Source organism: Daldinia childiae (assembly GCF_008694065.1).
Source record: "Daldinia childiae strain JS-1345 chromosome Unknown Scaffold2, whole genome shotgun sequence".
Taxonomy (NCBI): domain Eukaryota; kingdom Fungi; phylum Ascomycota; class Sordariomycetes; order Xylariales; family Hypoxylaceae; genus Daldinia; species Daldinia childiae.
This window is the reverse complement of record NW_022984643.1, coordinates 4,067,502-4,082,686: the sequence shown is the minus strand read 5'-3', so window position 1 is coordinate 4,082,686 and position 15,185 is coordinate 4,067,502. Positions and strand designations below refer to the sequence as shown.

The window sequence follows — 15,185 nt, the reverse complement described above, 5'->3', positions numbered from 1 at the left end:
TCTTCTCCGCAGCCCTGATGATCTGGAAATAAGCGATCCGAGTATAGGAATGCTCACATGCATATAATAGGATCTAGGATTGAAAAATTCTGATTGGATGTTTACTTAAATTGTCTGTTATAGTGAAGCTTCTGGCGATCTAAGGACTGGACTGGACTGACTTACTGCCTGCTGTTATTCAACAAAGATTCCTGATTGTGGCTGTACCCTGAGTTATTGGAGTCGAGTCTATTACCGGACGGTTGGGTTGAATAGCTAAAAATGAGGCTTATTGAAGAGGTTTCAATTCTATTCTCATCTGCTATGGACTACTAGCAAATCGAACTAAGTATTCAGTAGTGGCCAAGAACTATACCAATGTTTCTGAAGATATTTGACCTTAGTAGGTAGCCTATCATAGAAGTTTGCATGCGTCGGACATTATTTTAAGGGCGGTACATAGTGGCTTAAGCCACTCAGCCCACATAGTAGCTGAGATTTCAGGTAGCCAACTCGTGGGGCTTTGTTGCTTTAAGATGAAAGAAATAAGAAATGATGAATTCATGGAAATGCGAGAAGAAATGCTCTATTACGAATTACATATTTGTACTACATGTAGGGTAGGTACCTACACACTCAGGTACCTCTTACCTGTCTAGGTGCGATTGAAGTATGAATATATTACCTAAGATATAGTAAAAGTGCTTAACCAATCAGTAAGGATGACATAATCAATTGTTTACACCCACATAGCAACCGTATCAAAACATATCTCTAAAGCCTTTTCCACTCTATCACCTAGCTCGACATTTTAACGATTCGGAACAATTTCAAAAAAAAAAAAAAAAAATAGTACTATCTGATATTATAGAACATACGAATTCTATAACCCCCTCGAAGATTACAACTATCAAATAGCGTGACTATGGCGTATAACTCGCGAATGTCGATAATACCGCCGACGCAAAACCAGTCGCGCACGCGAAAGAAGGAGGAGGAAGCTGACGCCTTTATGCGGTTGCCGGACAGAGAGATCGTCGGTTGTATAACAGACATCGGGATCCCTTTTACCGTTGCCGACCTGCAGAAGCCGAATCCATTACAAGTACAAATGATCTTCGAGTGGTTCGCCGAATTGCTTTTGAATGCGACTCGTGATACTGTCGAGCCAGCGATGCGCGCTGCAGCTGAGGATATATGCGGCGAATTCACCGATATCGTGCCTCCCGATACTCGCAACTTACTAGGCTTCTACGTGTCGCTGCGCAAACTACTTCTCGAGTGCGGTATTACCGACTTCAGTTTTAGCGATCTATATAAACCCACACATCCCCGACTCGTCAAGATCTTCAGTTACTTGATAAACTTCGTTCGGTTCCGCGAAAGTCAGACCAATGTCATTGACGAGCATTTCAATAAGGCCGAACAGACCAAGACGCGGATCGAGACGCTATATGGCGAGAACCAAGACTTGGAAGCCAGATTAGAAGAGATGCGACATAACCGGAAGGCGATGGAAGCCCAAGTTCGCGAAAAGACGGAACGTAATGAGGAGCTAAAGAAGACTCTGTTGGAACTACGACGGAACCAAGAGAAGGTCGCAGTTCGGCTAGAAGAGGCGAAGGCAAAGAAGGGAGAGTTGGCACAACGGCTCGAACAGAAAACAACCGAGAAGATGCTGCTTAAGCAGGAGAGCGCCAAGCTACGACCATACACACTACAAAGTCCCCAAGCGTTGCAAACAAGTTTAGCGGAGCTCAGCAATACTCTCAACACAGATAAAGCCCATATAGACTCTCTAGATCGACGAGCAAGAGCATTGCAGACGTCGACGGATTCCTTCGGTGTTGTGGCGACGGATGTTGCATCCTGTATTAAACTTCTCGATGAGATCTCAACAGAACTAGCCAAGGAGGAAGAGGAAAATGCTAGAAACGCGAAGCAACGAGATGCGTTATCAGAACGTGGCAACAACGTTAAAGAAGTGGAGAGAACAGAGGCATTGCTACAGAGGCAGTTAAGCAAGTGGAACGAGCGTACAGAAAAACTCCGCGACCATAGTCGAGAGAAAGCCCAGGAAGCCAAGGAGAAGATGGAAGAGCTCCGAGCATTACACAAGAAGTTGACAGAGGAGCGCGCAACGAAGGGCACAGAGATCGAGCGAAGGAGGGTCCGAATTGAGCAAACTGAGAAGAAGGTACGTATACTCAGATTATTCCCCTCGACTACCCTATACTTGGTACTAACGATGAGATAGATGCTGGATCTCAAGGAGAACATCGAGAGAGAGGTTCACAGCGCATATGATGAGTATCTGAAGATGGAGTCACACATCAAGCTGTACATCACGGAGATGGAGCAGGCCGTCTCCATCTGACCATTGTCTCTCACCTTTTTAACGATAACGAGACCATGAAAGGATGATACCACGGTAGGCGTTAAGGTGTTGCATACCGACCAGGGCCGGAAAAGTGCACATAGGGCTTACTACTATTGTAACTAGTGTTTTAGGCATCTGAAGAGATACCATATTATTTATAAAGTTCGCCATGTTTTATTGGCGTCTACTTGTCTTCATTCAAGTTTATATCCCATTCCCCAAGTTGGAAATCAAACCATCTCTTCATGACTCTTCCGACTTCTACAGTCCGACCAGTCCAACCGCCAGCCTCCGCGTCGGGACCTAGTTTCCGCCCACCGCCACTTAAAAAGGGAACATTTTCTCTTAGTGATTCCTCAAATAGAGATGCAGAGCTATGCTTCCGGGGCTCGATAACGATCGTCTGCCACGATAACCGGTGACCTAGCTCTACTAGCGTGGATGCAGAGTTGCCGAGACCTTGGGCGCTCCACTCACTCGTATCGCGATGCACTTGTAGGAATCCGTATAGTATTATACACGGTGTGCATTTCCCTAAAGAGTTGAAGCCGGGGGGCGGAATTGGGACTTCAGAGTCATCTGGTGAGAAGACAGACAAGTATGCGCGGAGATGCGTAACTGTGGGGATGTAGACGACACGGATGTACCGCGATGTGGCTATTTGGTATAGCGGAGAGGAGAGAAGCCGGTGTTGTTGCCTGGCCTGTTCTTGTTTGACATCTTGGATCTTTGGCGCAGCAGCAGATGCTGAAGTTTCTACTGGATGTTTATCAGAAGCTACCTCGTCCGGATGAGCTGTCCCTTGAAGCACATCGTCCGAAAGAGACGCAAGGAATTCTAAGCGGGAAGAACATATAACCAGAGTAGTTGGATGGACGTGATGAGTTAAGATATAAGTTAGAAGTTCAGAAGGTAGTGCCGGGGAGAGGAATAGAAAGGGTGCCGAAGACATGAATATTTGGACTTTATAAAGGCCATTACAAGAATCTCAATGATGAATATTCAAATTACATAAATGGTACATATACTAGGTTCGATTACCATGTCCGTATAAGTAAATGATATAAGTAAATGAAACCGCTTCCCAGAAAAGGTTTATAAGTGCGTTGCACCTACCACCTGTAACTAACTTAATATAGAACTAAGTTTGAAGATAGCCCCATAAAAGGTCACCGGGGAAAAGCCCCGCCAAAAGTTCAACATCGCTGTAATTGAACCCAGCAACTCTTCCACCGACGTCACACACCTAAGAACACACAACTAACGCAACAGCTTACGAGCTGTCTGCGCATCTTCACCTACGCTATGGAGTCTATCTCTCGAATATCTAATTTGCTTGAGAGCGGTGAGAATCCCCATATTCAATTCTAAGGATAGCTTGACATAGCTTGACCGAGGTGGACTAACCTTCCCTTCTATAGCTCGAGAGCTCACCCTCGATGCGGCCCAAGCTGCCCGTAGCTCTCGTAGCACTACACGATCTCTACCGACGGCGCAACTAAAGAAGCTTCTCGACAGCCGAAATGACCGTGAAGTTCTTGATGGACTGCGACGTGTTATTTCTGTACGCATGCTCTGTTCCCCTTGCCGACTACTAGAACACGCCGACTGATCGATCCTACTTAACTAGATGATGTACCGCCAGCAGAAAACTCTCCCATTCTTTTCTTCCATCGTCAAGAATGTAGCGTCACCGAACCTCGAAATCAAAAAACTTGTATACATATACCTTATACACCATGCCGAACAAGAACCAGATATGGCCCTCTTGTCTATTAATACAATCCAAAAGTCTCTATCAGACTCTAATCCCCAAGTACGAGCACTCGCCTTAAGAACCATGTCCGGCATTCGAGTCCCTGTTATCAGTCAGATTGTATCATTAGCTATCAAAAAGGGGACAGTAGATATGTCCCCTCACGTGCGCAAGGCTGCCGCTCTCGCCATACCGAAATGTTACCGTCTAGAACCGAGCACCCTACCCCAGCTACTAGAATACCTGACAACGCTCCTAGGCGACAAGCAGTACTTTGTCGCCGGTGCTGCGGTCAGTGCTTACATGGAAATATGTCCCGACAGGGTTGACTTAATCCACAAGCACTACAGGAGTCTCGTTAAAAAGATTGTAGATATGGACGAGTGGAGTCAGCTGGCAGTGCTAAGAATGATGTCTATATACGCACGGAAGTGCTTCCCAAGGCGGACAAAGACTGCCAGATCAAAAGACAAATCAGCCGATCTGCAAGACTTCTACGGGGAGGGTGAATCGGAACCTACCTCGGAAGGGGAACGGGTAGTCATTCTCGATCCGGATCTTGTCCTATTACTTAATGGAATAAAACCACTTCTACAAAGTAGGAACTCAGGTGTGGTGGTAGCTGTGGCTCGTTGTTATGCGGACCTAGGTACACCCGAATACACCAAAGCCTCCGTCGGTCCATTAGTCGCTCTTTTAAGGGGAGCACAGGACATTCAACAAGTCGCTCTATACAACATAGTATCTGTCTGTCTTACTCACCCGGACTCATTCGTTAAATACGCCTCTCATTTTCTCGTTCGCGCTACCGACACAGCTCCAGTGTGGGAGCTGAAGCTCGAGGTACTCGCACTAATATTTCCCCATAGCCCCTTACAAACGAAAAGCCTCATCCTTAATGAACTCGAACACTTCTCTCGCGGGACAAATAAGTCGCTTGTTCGCGAAGCAGTGCGAGCTATTGGTCGATGCGCGCAAGCAGATCCGGCGACTGCACCCCGATGTATGCGACTACTGCTGGGGCAAATAACGAGTCTTGACGGCACATTGGCTGCCGAGTCCCTCACGGTAATCCGTCACCTTATCCAACAAGAACCTCAAGCACATATGGGAACCGTTGTGCGCCTGGCGAAGAATCTCGATTCCGCGACCGACCCGCAAGCTCGCGCAACTATCATCTGGCTCGTGGGTGAATTTGCTGGTCTAAACGGCGAGGACAATATCGCGGCTGACGTGCTGAGAATACTTCTCAAAGCATTTGCGGAAGAATCCGAGATCGCTAAGCGGCAGATCGTCCTACTCGCAGCGAAAGTCTACCTACATCATCTCAACCGGACAACGGAAGCGCAAAAGTCGGATCAGGAGAACAACGACCCCCCACCCAACTCAGAGGATCATCCTATAGCCCGATTATGGAATTATGTCCTCCTGCTTGTCCGTTACGATACGTCGTACGATTTGCGCGACCGCACGCGCTTATATAAAGCGTTGCTGAGCGTGCCTCAATTAGCGACGCTAATGCTACTTGCGCCGAAACCCGCACCTCAAGCGCCAAGTCCGTCAGAGACACGGAAAGGGTTCTTACTAGGATCTTCAGCATTAGTGCTTGCCGGAGGTGGAGGCGTGCACGGCCTACGAGGATACGAGCCCCTGCCAGACTGGGTTGAAGAGGGCAGGGAGCCGGATCCGAAGCTTCGGGCTCAGGATGGCGTCCCGAACGAATATAGTGAAGAGAAGAGGGCTATCCCCGCGGCGCGGATGCTTGGGGACTCTTCAATAGGAGCGCAAGCAGGTAGAAGCAATGGGCTCTCCACGTCAGCAGGGACAGGGGCCAAGACTTTAGATGATTGGCTTGCCGAGGACGAGGAAGAGGAGGCGGAAGATGAAGGCGAGGAAGACGCCGAGGAGGAAGATGAGAGCGAAGAAGAAGAGGAATCGGAGGAGGAATCTGAAGAAGAAGAGGAAGAAGAAGCGACCGATGAGGAATTAGACAATTCCAAAGCTGAGTTAGAAGGGTTCCTTAATAGGTAACATCGAACTTGCTTACTTCTTTGCATATCAAATAGAGCTATACAAATAGAAATGCATAGACACCAAGGACATTAGGACTGGCTAGATAGAACCAGGCGTTGCTAGATCTCTTTTTTGGCTATCTGCCTAGAGAGAATAATAGAAAGATTGCCCATATATTCGTTTATCATTCAAAGGATCATTCTGCGTAATTTTCCTGGCACTTTTCAATTTCGAGACTTGCTGTCTCATTCGTGATAGAAAGTAGTACTTTGGATAGCTAGTCAATGTATAAATGTCATATGTATAGAATATTAAGGGGGTATGCAAAACCGTGGATATCTAAGAGAATTAGGTAGAGGTGTCTATATCATCGCACACGCTATATATATGCAAAAGGTAAACGAACCAGGCAGCAAAATAAAAGAGGCCGCTAGTCGTACATCTAATTCCCAACTAAAAGGAGAACAGCAATAGATAATAAAAACGAAGAAACATTGATATCTTATACGCTAAGAGTCTTCTGCTCCGTCTGGTGTCCCTCATCGCCCGACGTGATGGGCTCCTCTCCAGCTACCTTCTCCCCCTTGGACCCTTTCTTGAAGCGCTGGGCTTCCCGCTCGGCCATTGCCGGGAACAGAAAGCCTGGCGGGAAGGCGGTTAGGAGGACGACGGGGATGATGATGCAGCTGTTGTTGTGTTGTTAGTAGACGTCTCTTGGGAGAACATGGAGAGAAAGTTTAAAGAAAAGTAGGATTGGAAGGGGAAAAGGGGGGAGGGAGGTAAGGTAGGTAAGTAAATAGATAGATAGAGATAGATAACACTTACAATCCCTCAAGCACAATAAACGACGGCTCATCCTGCATGATCTTGTTTCCCCATCCTCCGGCCATCTCGGCAATTCGGTAGATACACCGTATCAGAATCCCCGCGTACGCACCGGCCACCGCATAGCAGAACATGCGGAACTTCCTATCGTTCCACATGGCCAGGGCCTGAGGCGTGGCGTGGCCGGCGACGACCCACTTCTTGGTGCGGAGGTAGTAATCGACGCACAGGACGCCGAAGCCGCCCAGGACGGCGGACTGCAGGGCGATGCCGGCGATGATGACGCGGTCGCCGGAGAGCAGCAGCTGCGGGTTGTCGTAGCCGGCGGAGGCGGCGAGGCTGCCGCCGATGGCTTGCAGGATCAGGCAGGACACGTCGGCGGGCACGAAGATCAGCGGGTACAGCCGCGGGCGCAGGCGCGAGAGCTCCGGGTTGATGGACAGCGTGACGTGCTTGAGCGTCAGGTAGATGGAGATGCAGATTAGCGTCGGCGCGAGGATGATGGCGCAGATTTGCGTCTGGAAGGCGCCGGAGTCCCAGGGGTTGTTGTGGAGGAGGACGCGCGCGATGTAGCCTGGGGTTTGGGGTGTTAGCATGGGTATATATTATATTATATATTTATTTATTTATATGAGAGACTGGGTGGGTTGCTCAACGGCTTCTTATGCTGCGTCGAAGAAAAACAAGCAAGCAAGCAAGCTCATAGAGCAAGGACAAGACGAAACATACCTGCAAACTCAAGAACACATCCCGCGGTAAGGGCAGCGGAATAACCCCAAGTCCTCTTCCAAACACCGGTGACGACGAGGCCTATGATGCATATACCGAACGCGGCGGCGAGAAAGGCATTGACGCCGAGGTTGGGATAGTATCCCAGAACCGTAGCCTGGACCGGGCAGTAAGGGCCGACTTCAGTGCAAGATCTAAACGATACGCGATGCGGCGCATCCGTAGTATTCGACATCTTGTAAGTCGAGCTGGACAAGCCGTAGGATAACTCGATATGAATTAACTCTTTTATTTTTTCTTCTCTTCTTTTCTCCTCTCCTCTCTTCTCTTTCTAACTATATAAATCCTTGATAGCAACAGCAACAACTCCTACCCAACGTCCAAGCTGTTGTTGAGTTTGACTTATTTCGATTTTGTTGAATGGCTACCTAGCTAGATCTCGGAAGGGCAAGCGCTTGGATAATCCAAATCGCCGGAACGTATGGCCAGCAGGTAAGCTATAAATAAATAAAACGAAGCGAAACGAAACGAAACGAAACGGTAGTTTTTAGCGAGAGACGCTATAGCTTAAGAGTACTATAGGATAGGGATACCGAAATTCGAAGTATGTATGTATATGTATATGTATATCCAGGGAAACAAGAGATCAGCCCGAACCCAGCAGCGCGGCACTACAGATATATAAAAGGGAAAAGAAAAAACGGGTCGTGGGAGCCTCGTGGGAATATTACATATCCCAGACGATCTATCTCGCGCCATGGGCACGGCAAATCTGATTTAACGCGGGCATCATCGGGGAGGAGGCGAGGTTTAGGTTACTGTAAGCGGGAAACAAAGGGTGTGTGGATTTTATTCACAGCTTGGCAAGCCGCCGACCGAGAAAAAAAAAACAACAATAAAAAACAGCGAATACGCAAGATAGCGTGAGGATCTGGTGCGGGATCTTGATCGGATAGGTAATATACCCAACGAGAAGGTTACTAAAAGCGGAAAAACGACAAGAGATACATACCTAGGTGCCCCGGTGTCCCCCCAGCAGGGTTTACTGGGTACGTTTAAGCGATCTGACCAAGAACCCTCCTCCCCTCCCCCCCATGTGGGCTTCTAGAACGCCGATGCCCAGAGCTCGGTTGCGCTGCCGAGCTGACGAAACGACATTTTGCCCAGCTCCGAGGCCAAGGCCAAGGCCTGTGCTGCTGCGCTGTCATGTACCATACACACACCTACACTGTCGAATAGAACTTCTACACTTACAAAGATAACTAGATGTACCACCTACTTCTCTAGGTATATTCGCTCTAAAGTATAAGTGTGATCGAGCAGAGTCAGGTAAATAAGTATCGTCATCATTAAGTCACCACTACTTACATAAAGAGAGCTACCTATGGAATTAGATTAGAAAGGGGTCCGATGGGCCCCTCCCCAATCTTTGGGCGGAAGAGACCTCATCCGGGACGCTACGGCGTTAGTTCGATTCTCCGGGCGCCACCCGGGTCATTGCACCGGGACGTACCTTAATCTATCATACTACAAGAAAATATAGACCTGGTCTCATGGATATATTTGATAAGCGATTAATAACCGATCTAATAACTACAGGGAAGGTATATTAATGCATTCACTTTATCGAATTGGATCGGATCGGATCAGATTAGATTAGATGGTATGTTCAAATTAGATCTTATTCCTTGCCGCCTAAGAATCTATATATGACGGAGAAGTCTCTGCCTTTACACGTTTCTACTTGCTCAGCCTCTTCGTAGACTTGTCTCGCCCGATCGCCAAGTTCTAACTTTGCGTTGGCTTCGTTTGCAGCTACAATGGCAAGCTTCAGATCCTTCTTCATTAGACTAATGCCAAACCCGCCAGAATAGTCACGGCTAGCTGGTGCGCCTTCAACAACTCCTTTTACCGGATTATTGACTTCGCTTGGCCAGCATTTGCCAGTGCTAACATTGATGATATTAGCTAATGTCTTAGGATCGAGACCCCATCTGATGCCTAGGTTCATCGCTTCTGCTGTTGCGATATTGTTGATGGCAAGCAAATAATTATTGGCTAATTTGGCGCTAAGTCCATTGCCTTGCACGCCACAGTGCAATACTCGTTTTCCCATCCGTAGTAATATCGGTTCTAGCTTTGGTACTAGAGCATCCGGGGCACCCAACATGAAAGTTAGAGTGCCTGCAGCAGCGCCTACTACACCACCCGACATGGGAGCATCAACGAATTGGCCTTGGTTTGCATTAGTAACCCAACTTGCAACCTCTCGAGAAGACGAAGGATCAATAGTTGAGCAATCGATATATATCCTGTCCTTCGTTGGTAAATCCGGGGATAATATCTCTCGATACACGCCCTTTACATGTGTCGGCTCAGGTAACACCGTAATTACTATATCCTATCAAGACTCAGTTAGCATTGAGAGCTAACACGATCTTAAAAATAAATTGAATATGGGATAAGTTCTTCAGAGGATTGGCTATAAAAAATAAATTAATCATAAAAGAAACCGGCAAGCCGGCCCCAACTTAGATCATAGATAGAACGTAATCATCATGTGAACGAAAATTGAGATATAGAGAATTAAGGGAATAGTAGACCACATACCGATTCCTTTGCAACATCATTTACATCATGCGCAAGTTCAACCACAGCGCCATCAGTCTGAGACGTCCGCATCTCTTCAGCTAGGCGTTTCACCGCATCGCCGTTGATATCGAACAACCTGACTGAATCACTCGGCGAGAGTTTCGCCTGTAGATTCTTGGCCATTTGATACCCCTAAATTCGTATCCCATTAGTTAATCCGTCATAGCACAAGCCACCAAAACAAAGCTTTCCAACTCATCAACATACCATTTGCCCCAACCCAACGAAACCATATCTCTCCAACCGTCGTGACGAAGCCGAAAAGGCCCGTCTCTGGGCTTTAAAAGCATTCCGTGCAACAGTGTGAACTCTCATGGTGGAAAGAGGTAGCATGTGCAAAACAATTCCAGCACCAAGTGAAGACAACTAGTAGCTGCAACGGTAGACATAAGAAGCGTGGTAGAAAAGTCAATTGGAGACGGGTTCGATTTCTCCAACTCTCTCCAAAGCCCTGAACACCCGCGGGGTACCGAGGACCGCAGAACCGACCATTGCCGGCCAAAATCTTAGGTTAGAAGGTCAAGTGACCTTACTTCACCTCAATAGGCCAGGCCAAAAGCCAAAAACAATCTGCGCCGCGCACATCACTTCTGTGAAGGAATGCGTTGTTGTTCAACAATCCATTACACCAGCTTTAGCCTATAGACATCATATTCATCTCTCTAGATGTCTTTAATGCGATTATTTGGCAGTTCAGTGTCTGAATGCTACGCCTCTGCTGGGGTTGAAAATTGGAATTGGAAAAAAAAACGAGAATAAAATGAGATTGCGAAAATTTTTATTCTCATTTTAGATAATTAAAAGCTTGGGCCATCGGCTAGCGATGGTGGATACCTCTTATCGGCCTTTTTGGGCGTAACGCGGAACGGGTATTAAGTCGCTTAGGTACTTCAATTATCAAGTCACTATCAGATGAGCCGCATGTTAACTAACACCAGTGGGTTGTTGTACAACATTTACTTTAACTACATATAAGTAAATAGGTAGGTTGATATAGTATAGATATTTATGGTGATGAGGCACATTCCTTTCCATATCACAAATACTATAAATTCGGTCAAATTGAGATAAGCTTCTTTGTTGATAGGACTCTTTGTCGAGTTAGGCACTTAAAAGAACCCTCCTCGCTACTTCGTAGTTCTATAGGAAATTCTATTCCAAACTATTTGAATCATTATCTCTTAAGGAGCCGTTGACCTTAAAAAATGTCTCAAACACGAGTGAACGAGTGAATTTTCGATTTTTCATTATGAAGTTCTCGGGACCTGTAGTGTAGGAGCAAAGCGATCCCTCCTTTCTCGAGAGACCACCAAAAGGGGATGTGATGTATAGATACATGAGCCATTTCATATAGCTACGCAAAATCAGAATCTGAACAGCTGGTTCTGACCAACTGTACGAGGGGGGTATGTGCAAAAAAAAAACAAATAAGTAAACCGGGTTTCCCCACCAACAAAACCCAGTAAAATAATCCAGATGAGACGGGATCGTGAGGACGATATGAGGGGATACTAAGGGACTAAACAATTGCAGGGCCTGGAACTGAACGTTCGAGGGCAGTACTAGGCTAGAATACGCCCATGACGTACGGGATTAGGGCACTGGAGAAGATGGTTAGTTTACGAAACGGTTCAGATTCCACCAGTCCAGAAACTTACCCGACTGCGAGGGTCGCGCTAAGACCGACGAGAGCCCGGTTTCTAACACGCTCCTTTCTCAACTGAACCTCCGTCTTCACTTTCTTAGATCTCGGTTCCTCTAATACTTCGTCTTCATCATCTTCTTGTTCCTCCTCCTCATCATCGACGGCGATTTCGTCAGCCTTTCGTTTGCTCTTATTGCTATTCGAGCCGGATGACGCTGCAGTCTCGGCAGCGGCGATCCTCACCATCTCCTTCGCCTCTTCGATCATTCGAGTAGCTTCTTCAACATCAGGTTCTCCACTGAGGGGGATTTCCACTTCGACGGCAGTTTGTGTCGTTTCGACACCGCCATGGAATTCAACTTCTTGGCCAACCTTGATTTGCACCTTGGCTTCCTCTTCAGCCGGCGCGAAGACAATAGCGGGTTCCTTTTCGATGGTCTTAATAGATACCTCTTCGGTGGCAGCAGTAGACTCAGCGTCCTCGTCCGTCTTCGAGCCGTTTATAGTAGGCTCAGCTTCTTCTTTCAAAGACGGAATTTCGGCAGGTAATTGAGGAGTAGAGGCTTTCGTAGCCCGCTTTCGTGGAGATGCGACAGCTCGTTTCTTTGAAGGGCTAGCTGAGCGACGACTGCGCGTGCTGCGAGGAAGTGATGATGGAGTTGGCGGTGCAAGGAGAGGCTGGGCTGGCAAAGGAGCGTCGAATTTTGGCGGTGCGGCGATCTTCTTAGGAGGGCTGTCAGGCGCACTCGTAATGGAGATTTCAGCCGGGTCCAGGAGCGCACAGATCCAAGGAGTAATTCGATACTCCTCAGCAAGAGCCAAGGCTTGCTCGGGAGGGATCCAAACATTTCCTGCAGTCTCCTCGTGGCTCGTCGTAGGTAGCGACTTGATGAATTTGCGCTCCATTTCCTCTTCTACGGCCTCAGCATAGGGGAAAGTCGCCTTAAACATACCAGTGGCAGAGACGAATCCATCTTGACTGCGGCGCATGAGGAAATACGAGTTCGGAGAAGACTTGAAGATACCCGAAATGATACCCTTTGGCAAGGGAGCCCGCAGATGCGCATAGTCGAAGACCCCAAGACTAGTAGGGTCGATATCTCCTGCGGTGCCGGCTGCAACCATCTTCGCGGTCAATTGGGTCTGGCCCAAGCGTCGACGTGAAACGAGTTCATGATCTGTAAAACGGGTAAGCGATGCAAGCTAACAAAAAACTACCTAGATACGATGCTTCATACAAGGAGGGATGTCCTCAGTCATAAGAGGATTATGCTTGTTAGGCAGACGTCTTGGAGTAGCCATTTTTAGGGACTTGTTAGTTAAGACGCGACCGAAATTATCGTATGCGATAGAGCCTCGCGTGGATTGAAACCGCGACAAGCGATTAGATTTAAATGAGGGTAGTATTAAAAGAGGTAGATAATGAAAACTGAGGCTGGTTTGCTGGGTTAGCAGTTTCTCGTTATCCAGTCGCGCAGAAATGCGATGCGATGCGATGTAATGTCGCGGGTCGTCGCCATAGAAGCGCGAACTTAGGGCTGTCGAATAGGCGGGTCGCCAGAATGGATCTCACTCACGTTATGCAGACTTGCGTCAGGAAGAGAAGGTTATTATAATAAAAAGGGTACACCAATATTCGAAATCCTAGCTGGAAATTGAAATAATAGGTTATGAAATTTTGGCCACAGAAAACATTTAAGGGGACAGATTGATGTAGCTGTAACACCCGGCGCAAAAAAAAATAGGTTCCTCTCTTTCGAATTTGAGGCGGGTTGTTAGGGAAAAAGGACAAGGTCAGAGGAAGAGAAGGGGAGAAAGCCGGGGGGGGCTTCGTTCGACTTCGCGCTGCAAGTTAGAGCTGCTGTCAGCAACGGTGATTTGTCCAAGACAGCCCAGCAGTCGCGAAATAGGAATTGATGAATTACCACGAAAGGTTTAGAGGACCCATATTTATAAAGTATAATCCAATAGGAAAAGTCTATTGCGGCATGGTCTATTAACTCCTCCTTAGTACGAAAAAGGCACGGACCAACACCTTTTCTGGAAGACCAGTACGGGGTACATACGGATGCACCCACTGTATCACCGAAGAGGAAATTGCTTTTCTACAGTGCATTAATACAATACTGTATAAGTTGATACTGTGTTTGCTCTACGAAATAATACTCGATCCAATTATGCACTGTCTTGCTTGTTTGTACGATACGTGGTAGCATGTGTATTGTATTTTATGAGCACCAGAGAGCTTGAGGACCAAAAGATGTAAAATAAGGAAGCTCTCTAGTTCGACAATTTATATCAAATCCAAGCTAGTCACGTATTTACTTGTCTAGCTACCCTTGGGTGCTTAGGGATGAAAGAAAGCTTAGATTGCTCCTATAACGAACAGGTATGGATAAACTATTAGTTACTTATAACAAAGTTATATATTTACCTAAGCGACCTTAGGTAGTCGATTAGATCTATATAGTTCCAAGTTGCATTGTTTCTATTATATTCATGATAAGTATTAAGTTAAGTTTGAAATCACTGAACTTATAGGCAAATTAAGATACCTACCCCTTTAACTACCTAGTACTCTCTACCCCACTAGATTACATACCGAAGGTAGATAACTCTTAGTTAGCTTGATGATTTATCACGCCTATGTGAAAGAATCAATATAAATAACTAAAATCTTAGCAACTTAGAAAAAGTCTTCACTTTTAATAAACCATAGTTATAGCATATTTAGTGGGTTCCATTACCATATGTGCCACGAAGACATGCATGCTATTGTGTGAGCGTATCGAAGTCGTTGGATGGAGAAAGAAGCACGATGGTACCATTATCTGACATAGCTGACCATAGCCGATTTGGCAGATATTATAACCCTTACTCCAAGTTGTGATATCGGGCATCATCAAGTATGGGGGGTATCACTAACATCACTAACGCACGTATCACGCATGTATAGGCATCTTAGGCAAAGCGCGGCTTTGAAGCAGTACAATAATTAGTAACTAACTATGTTTAAAAAGGAAACAAGGGCTAGACCTGGCCTCAGGGGAGCAAGACAAGACAAGACAAGGAAAGCCCCTCTCAAAGCCACTGGTACACTTTTTTTTTAGCCCCGCCGCGCTTAAGCTGCACATGCAGCTTTTAAGAGCCACAAAATTGGCTAGAAGCCCCAAATTCTGTAACATCGTTGTCCAACCCACCTTCTT

At 46.7% G+C, this 15,185-nt stretch overlaps 6 protein-coding genes across 6 annotated transcripts; 2 read left to right on the top strand and 4 right to left on the bottom strand.

Annotated features, from left to right (window-relative positions):
• Nucleotides 1-904: 904 nt before the first annotated feature.
• On the top strand, nucleotides 905-2,356 carry GL218_02005 (putative kinetochore protein nuf2; the record flags this gene model as incomplete). The annotated part of the gene is made up of 2 exons (XM_033578492.1): nucleotides 905-2,176; nucleotides 2,237-2,356. 2 exons carry the CDS (start codon nucleotides 905-907, stop codon nucleotides 2,354-2,356), a joined length of 1,392 nt encoding a protein of 463 aa, XP_033439533.1.
• A 187-nt stretch (nucleotides 2,357-2,543) lies between these two features.
• GL218_02004 (uncharacterized protein) lies at nucleotides 2,544-3,311 on the bottom strand (the record flags this gene model as incomplete). The annotated part of the gene is made up of 1 exon (XM_033578491.1): nucleotides 2,544-3,311. One exon carries the CDS (start codon nucleotides 3,309-3,311, stop codon nucleotides 2,544-2,546), a length of 768 nt encoding a protein of 255 aa, XP_033439532.1.
• Nucleotides 3,312-3,664: 353 nt separating this feature from the next.
• On the top strand, nucleotides 3,665-6,146 carry GL218_02003 (AP-3 complex subunit beta-2; the record flags this gene model as incomplete). Its single annotated transcript, XM_033578490.1, has 3 exons — nucleotides 3,665-3,704; nucleotides 3,781-3,923; nucleotides 3,990-6,146. 3 exons carry the CDS (start codon nucleotides 3,665-3,667, stop codon nucleotides 6,144-6,146), a joined length of 2,340 nt encoding a protein of 779 aa, XP_033439535.1.
• Nucleotides 6,147-6,630: 484 nt separating this feature from the next.
• GL218_02002 (Sphingoid long-chain base transporter RSB1) lies at nucleotides 6,631-7,917 on the bottom strand (the record flags this gene model as incomplete). The annotated part of the gene is made up of 3 exons (XM_033578489.1): nucleotides 6,631-6,814; nucleotides 6,954-7,527; nucleotides 7,683-7,917. 3 exons carry the CDS (start codon nucleotides 7,915-7,917, stop codon nucleotides 6,631-6,633), a joined length of 993 nt encoding a protein of 330 aa, XP_033439534.1.
• Nucleotides 7,918-9,363: 1,446 nt separating this feature from the next.
• On the bottom strand, nucleotides 9,364-10,649 carry GL218_02001 (putative 3-hydroxyisobutyrate dehydrogenase, mitochondrial; the record flags this gene model as incomplete). Its single annotated transcript, XM_033578488.1, has 3 exons — nucleotides 9,364-10,083; nucleotides 10,293-10,466; nucleotides 10,542-10,649. The coding sequence occupies 3 exons, from the start codon at nucleotides 10,647-10,649 to the stop codon at nucleotides 9,364-9,366; spliced, it is 1,002 nt and encodes a 333-aa protein (XP_033439537.1).
• A 1,252-nt stretch (nucleotides 10,650-11,901) lies between these two features.
• GL218_02000 (Bouquet formation protein 4) lies at nucleotides 11,902-13,281 on the bottom strand (the record flags this gene model as incomplete). The annotated part of the gene is made up of 3 exons (XM_033578487.1): nucleotides 11,902-11,935; nucleotides 11,993-13,157; nucleotides 13,218-13,281. The coding sequence occupies 3 exons, from the start codon at nucleotides 13,279-13,281 to the stop codon at nucleotides 11,902-11,904; spliced, it is 1,263 nt and encodes a 420-aa protein (XP_033439536.1).
• Nucleotides 13,282-15,185: the final 1,904 nt, after the last annotated feature.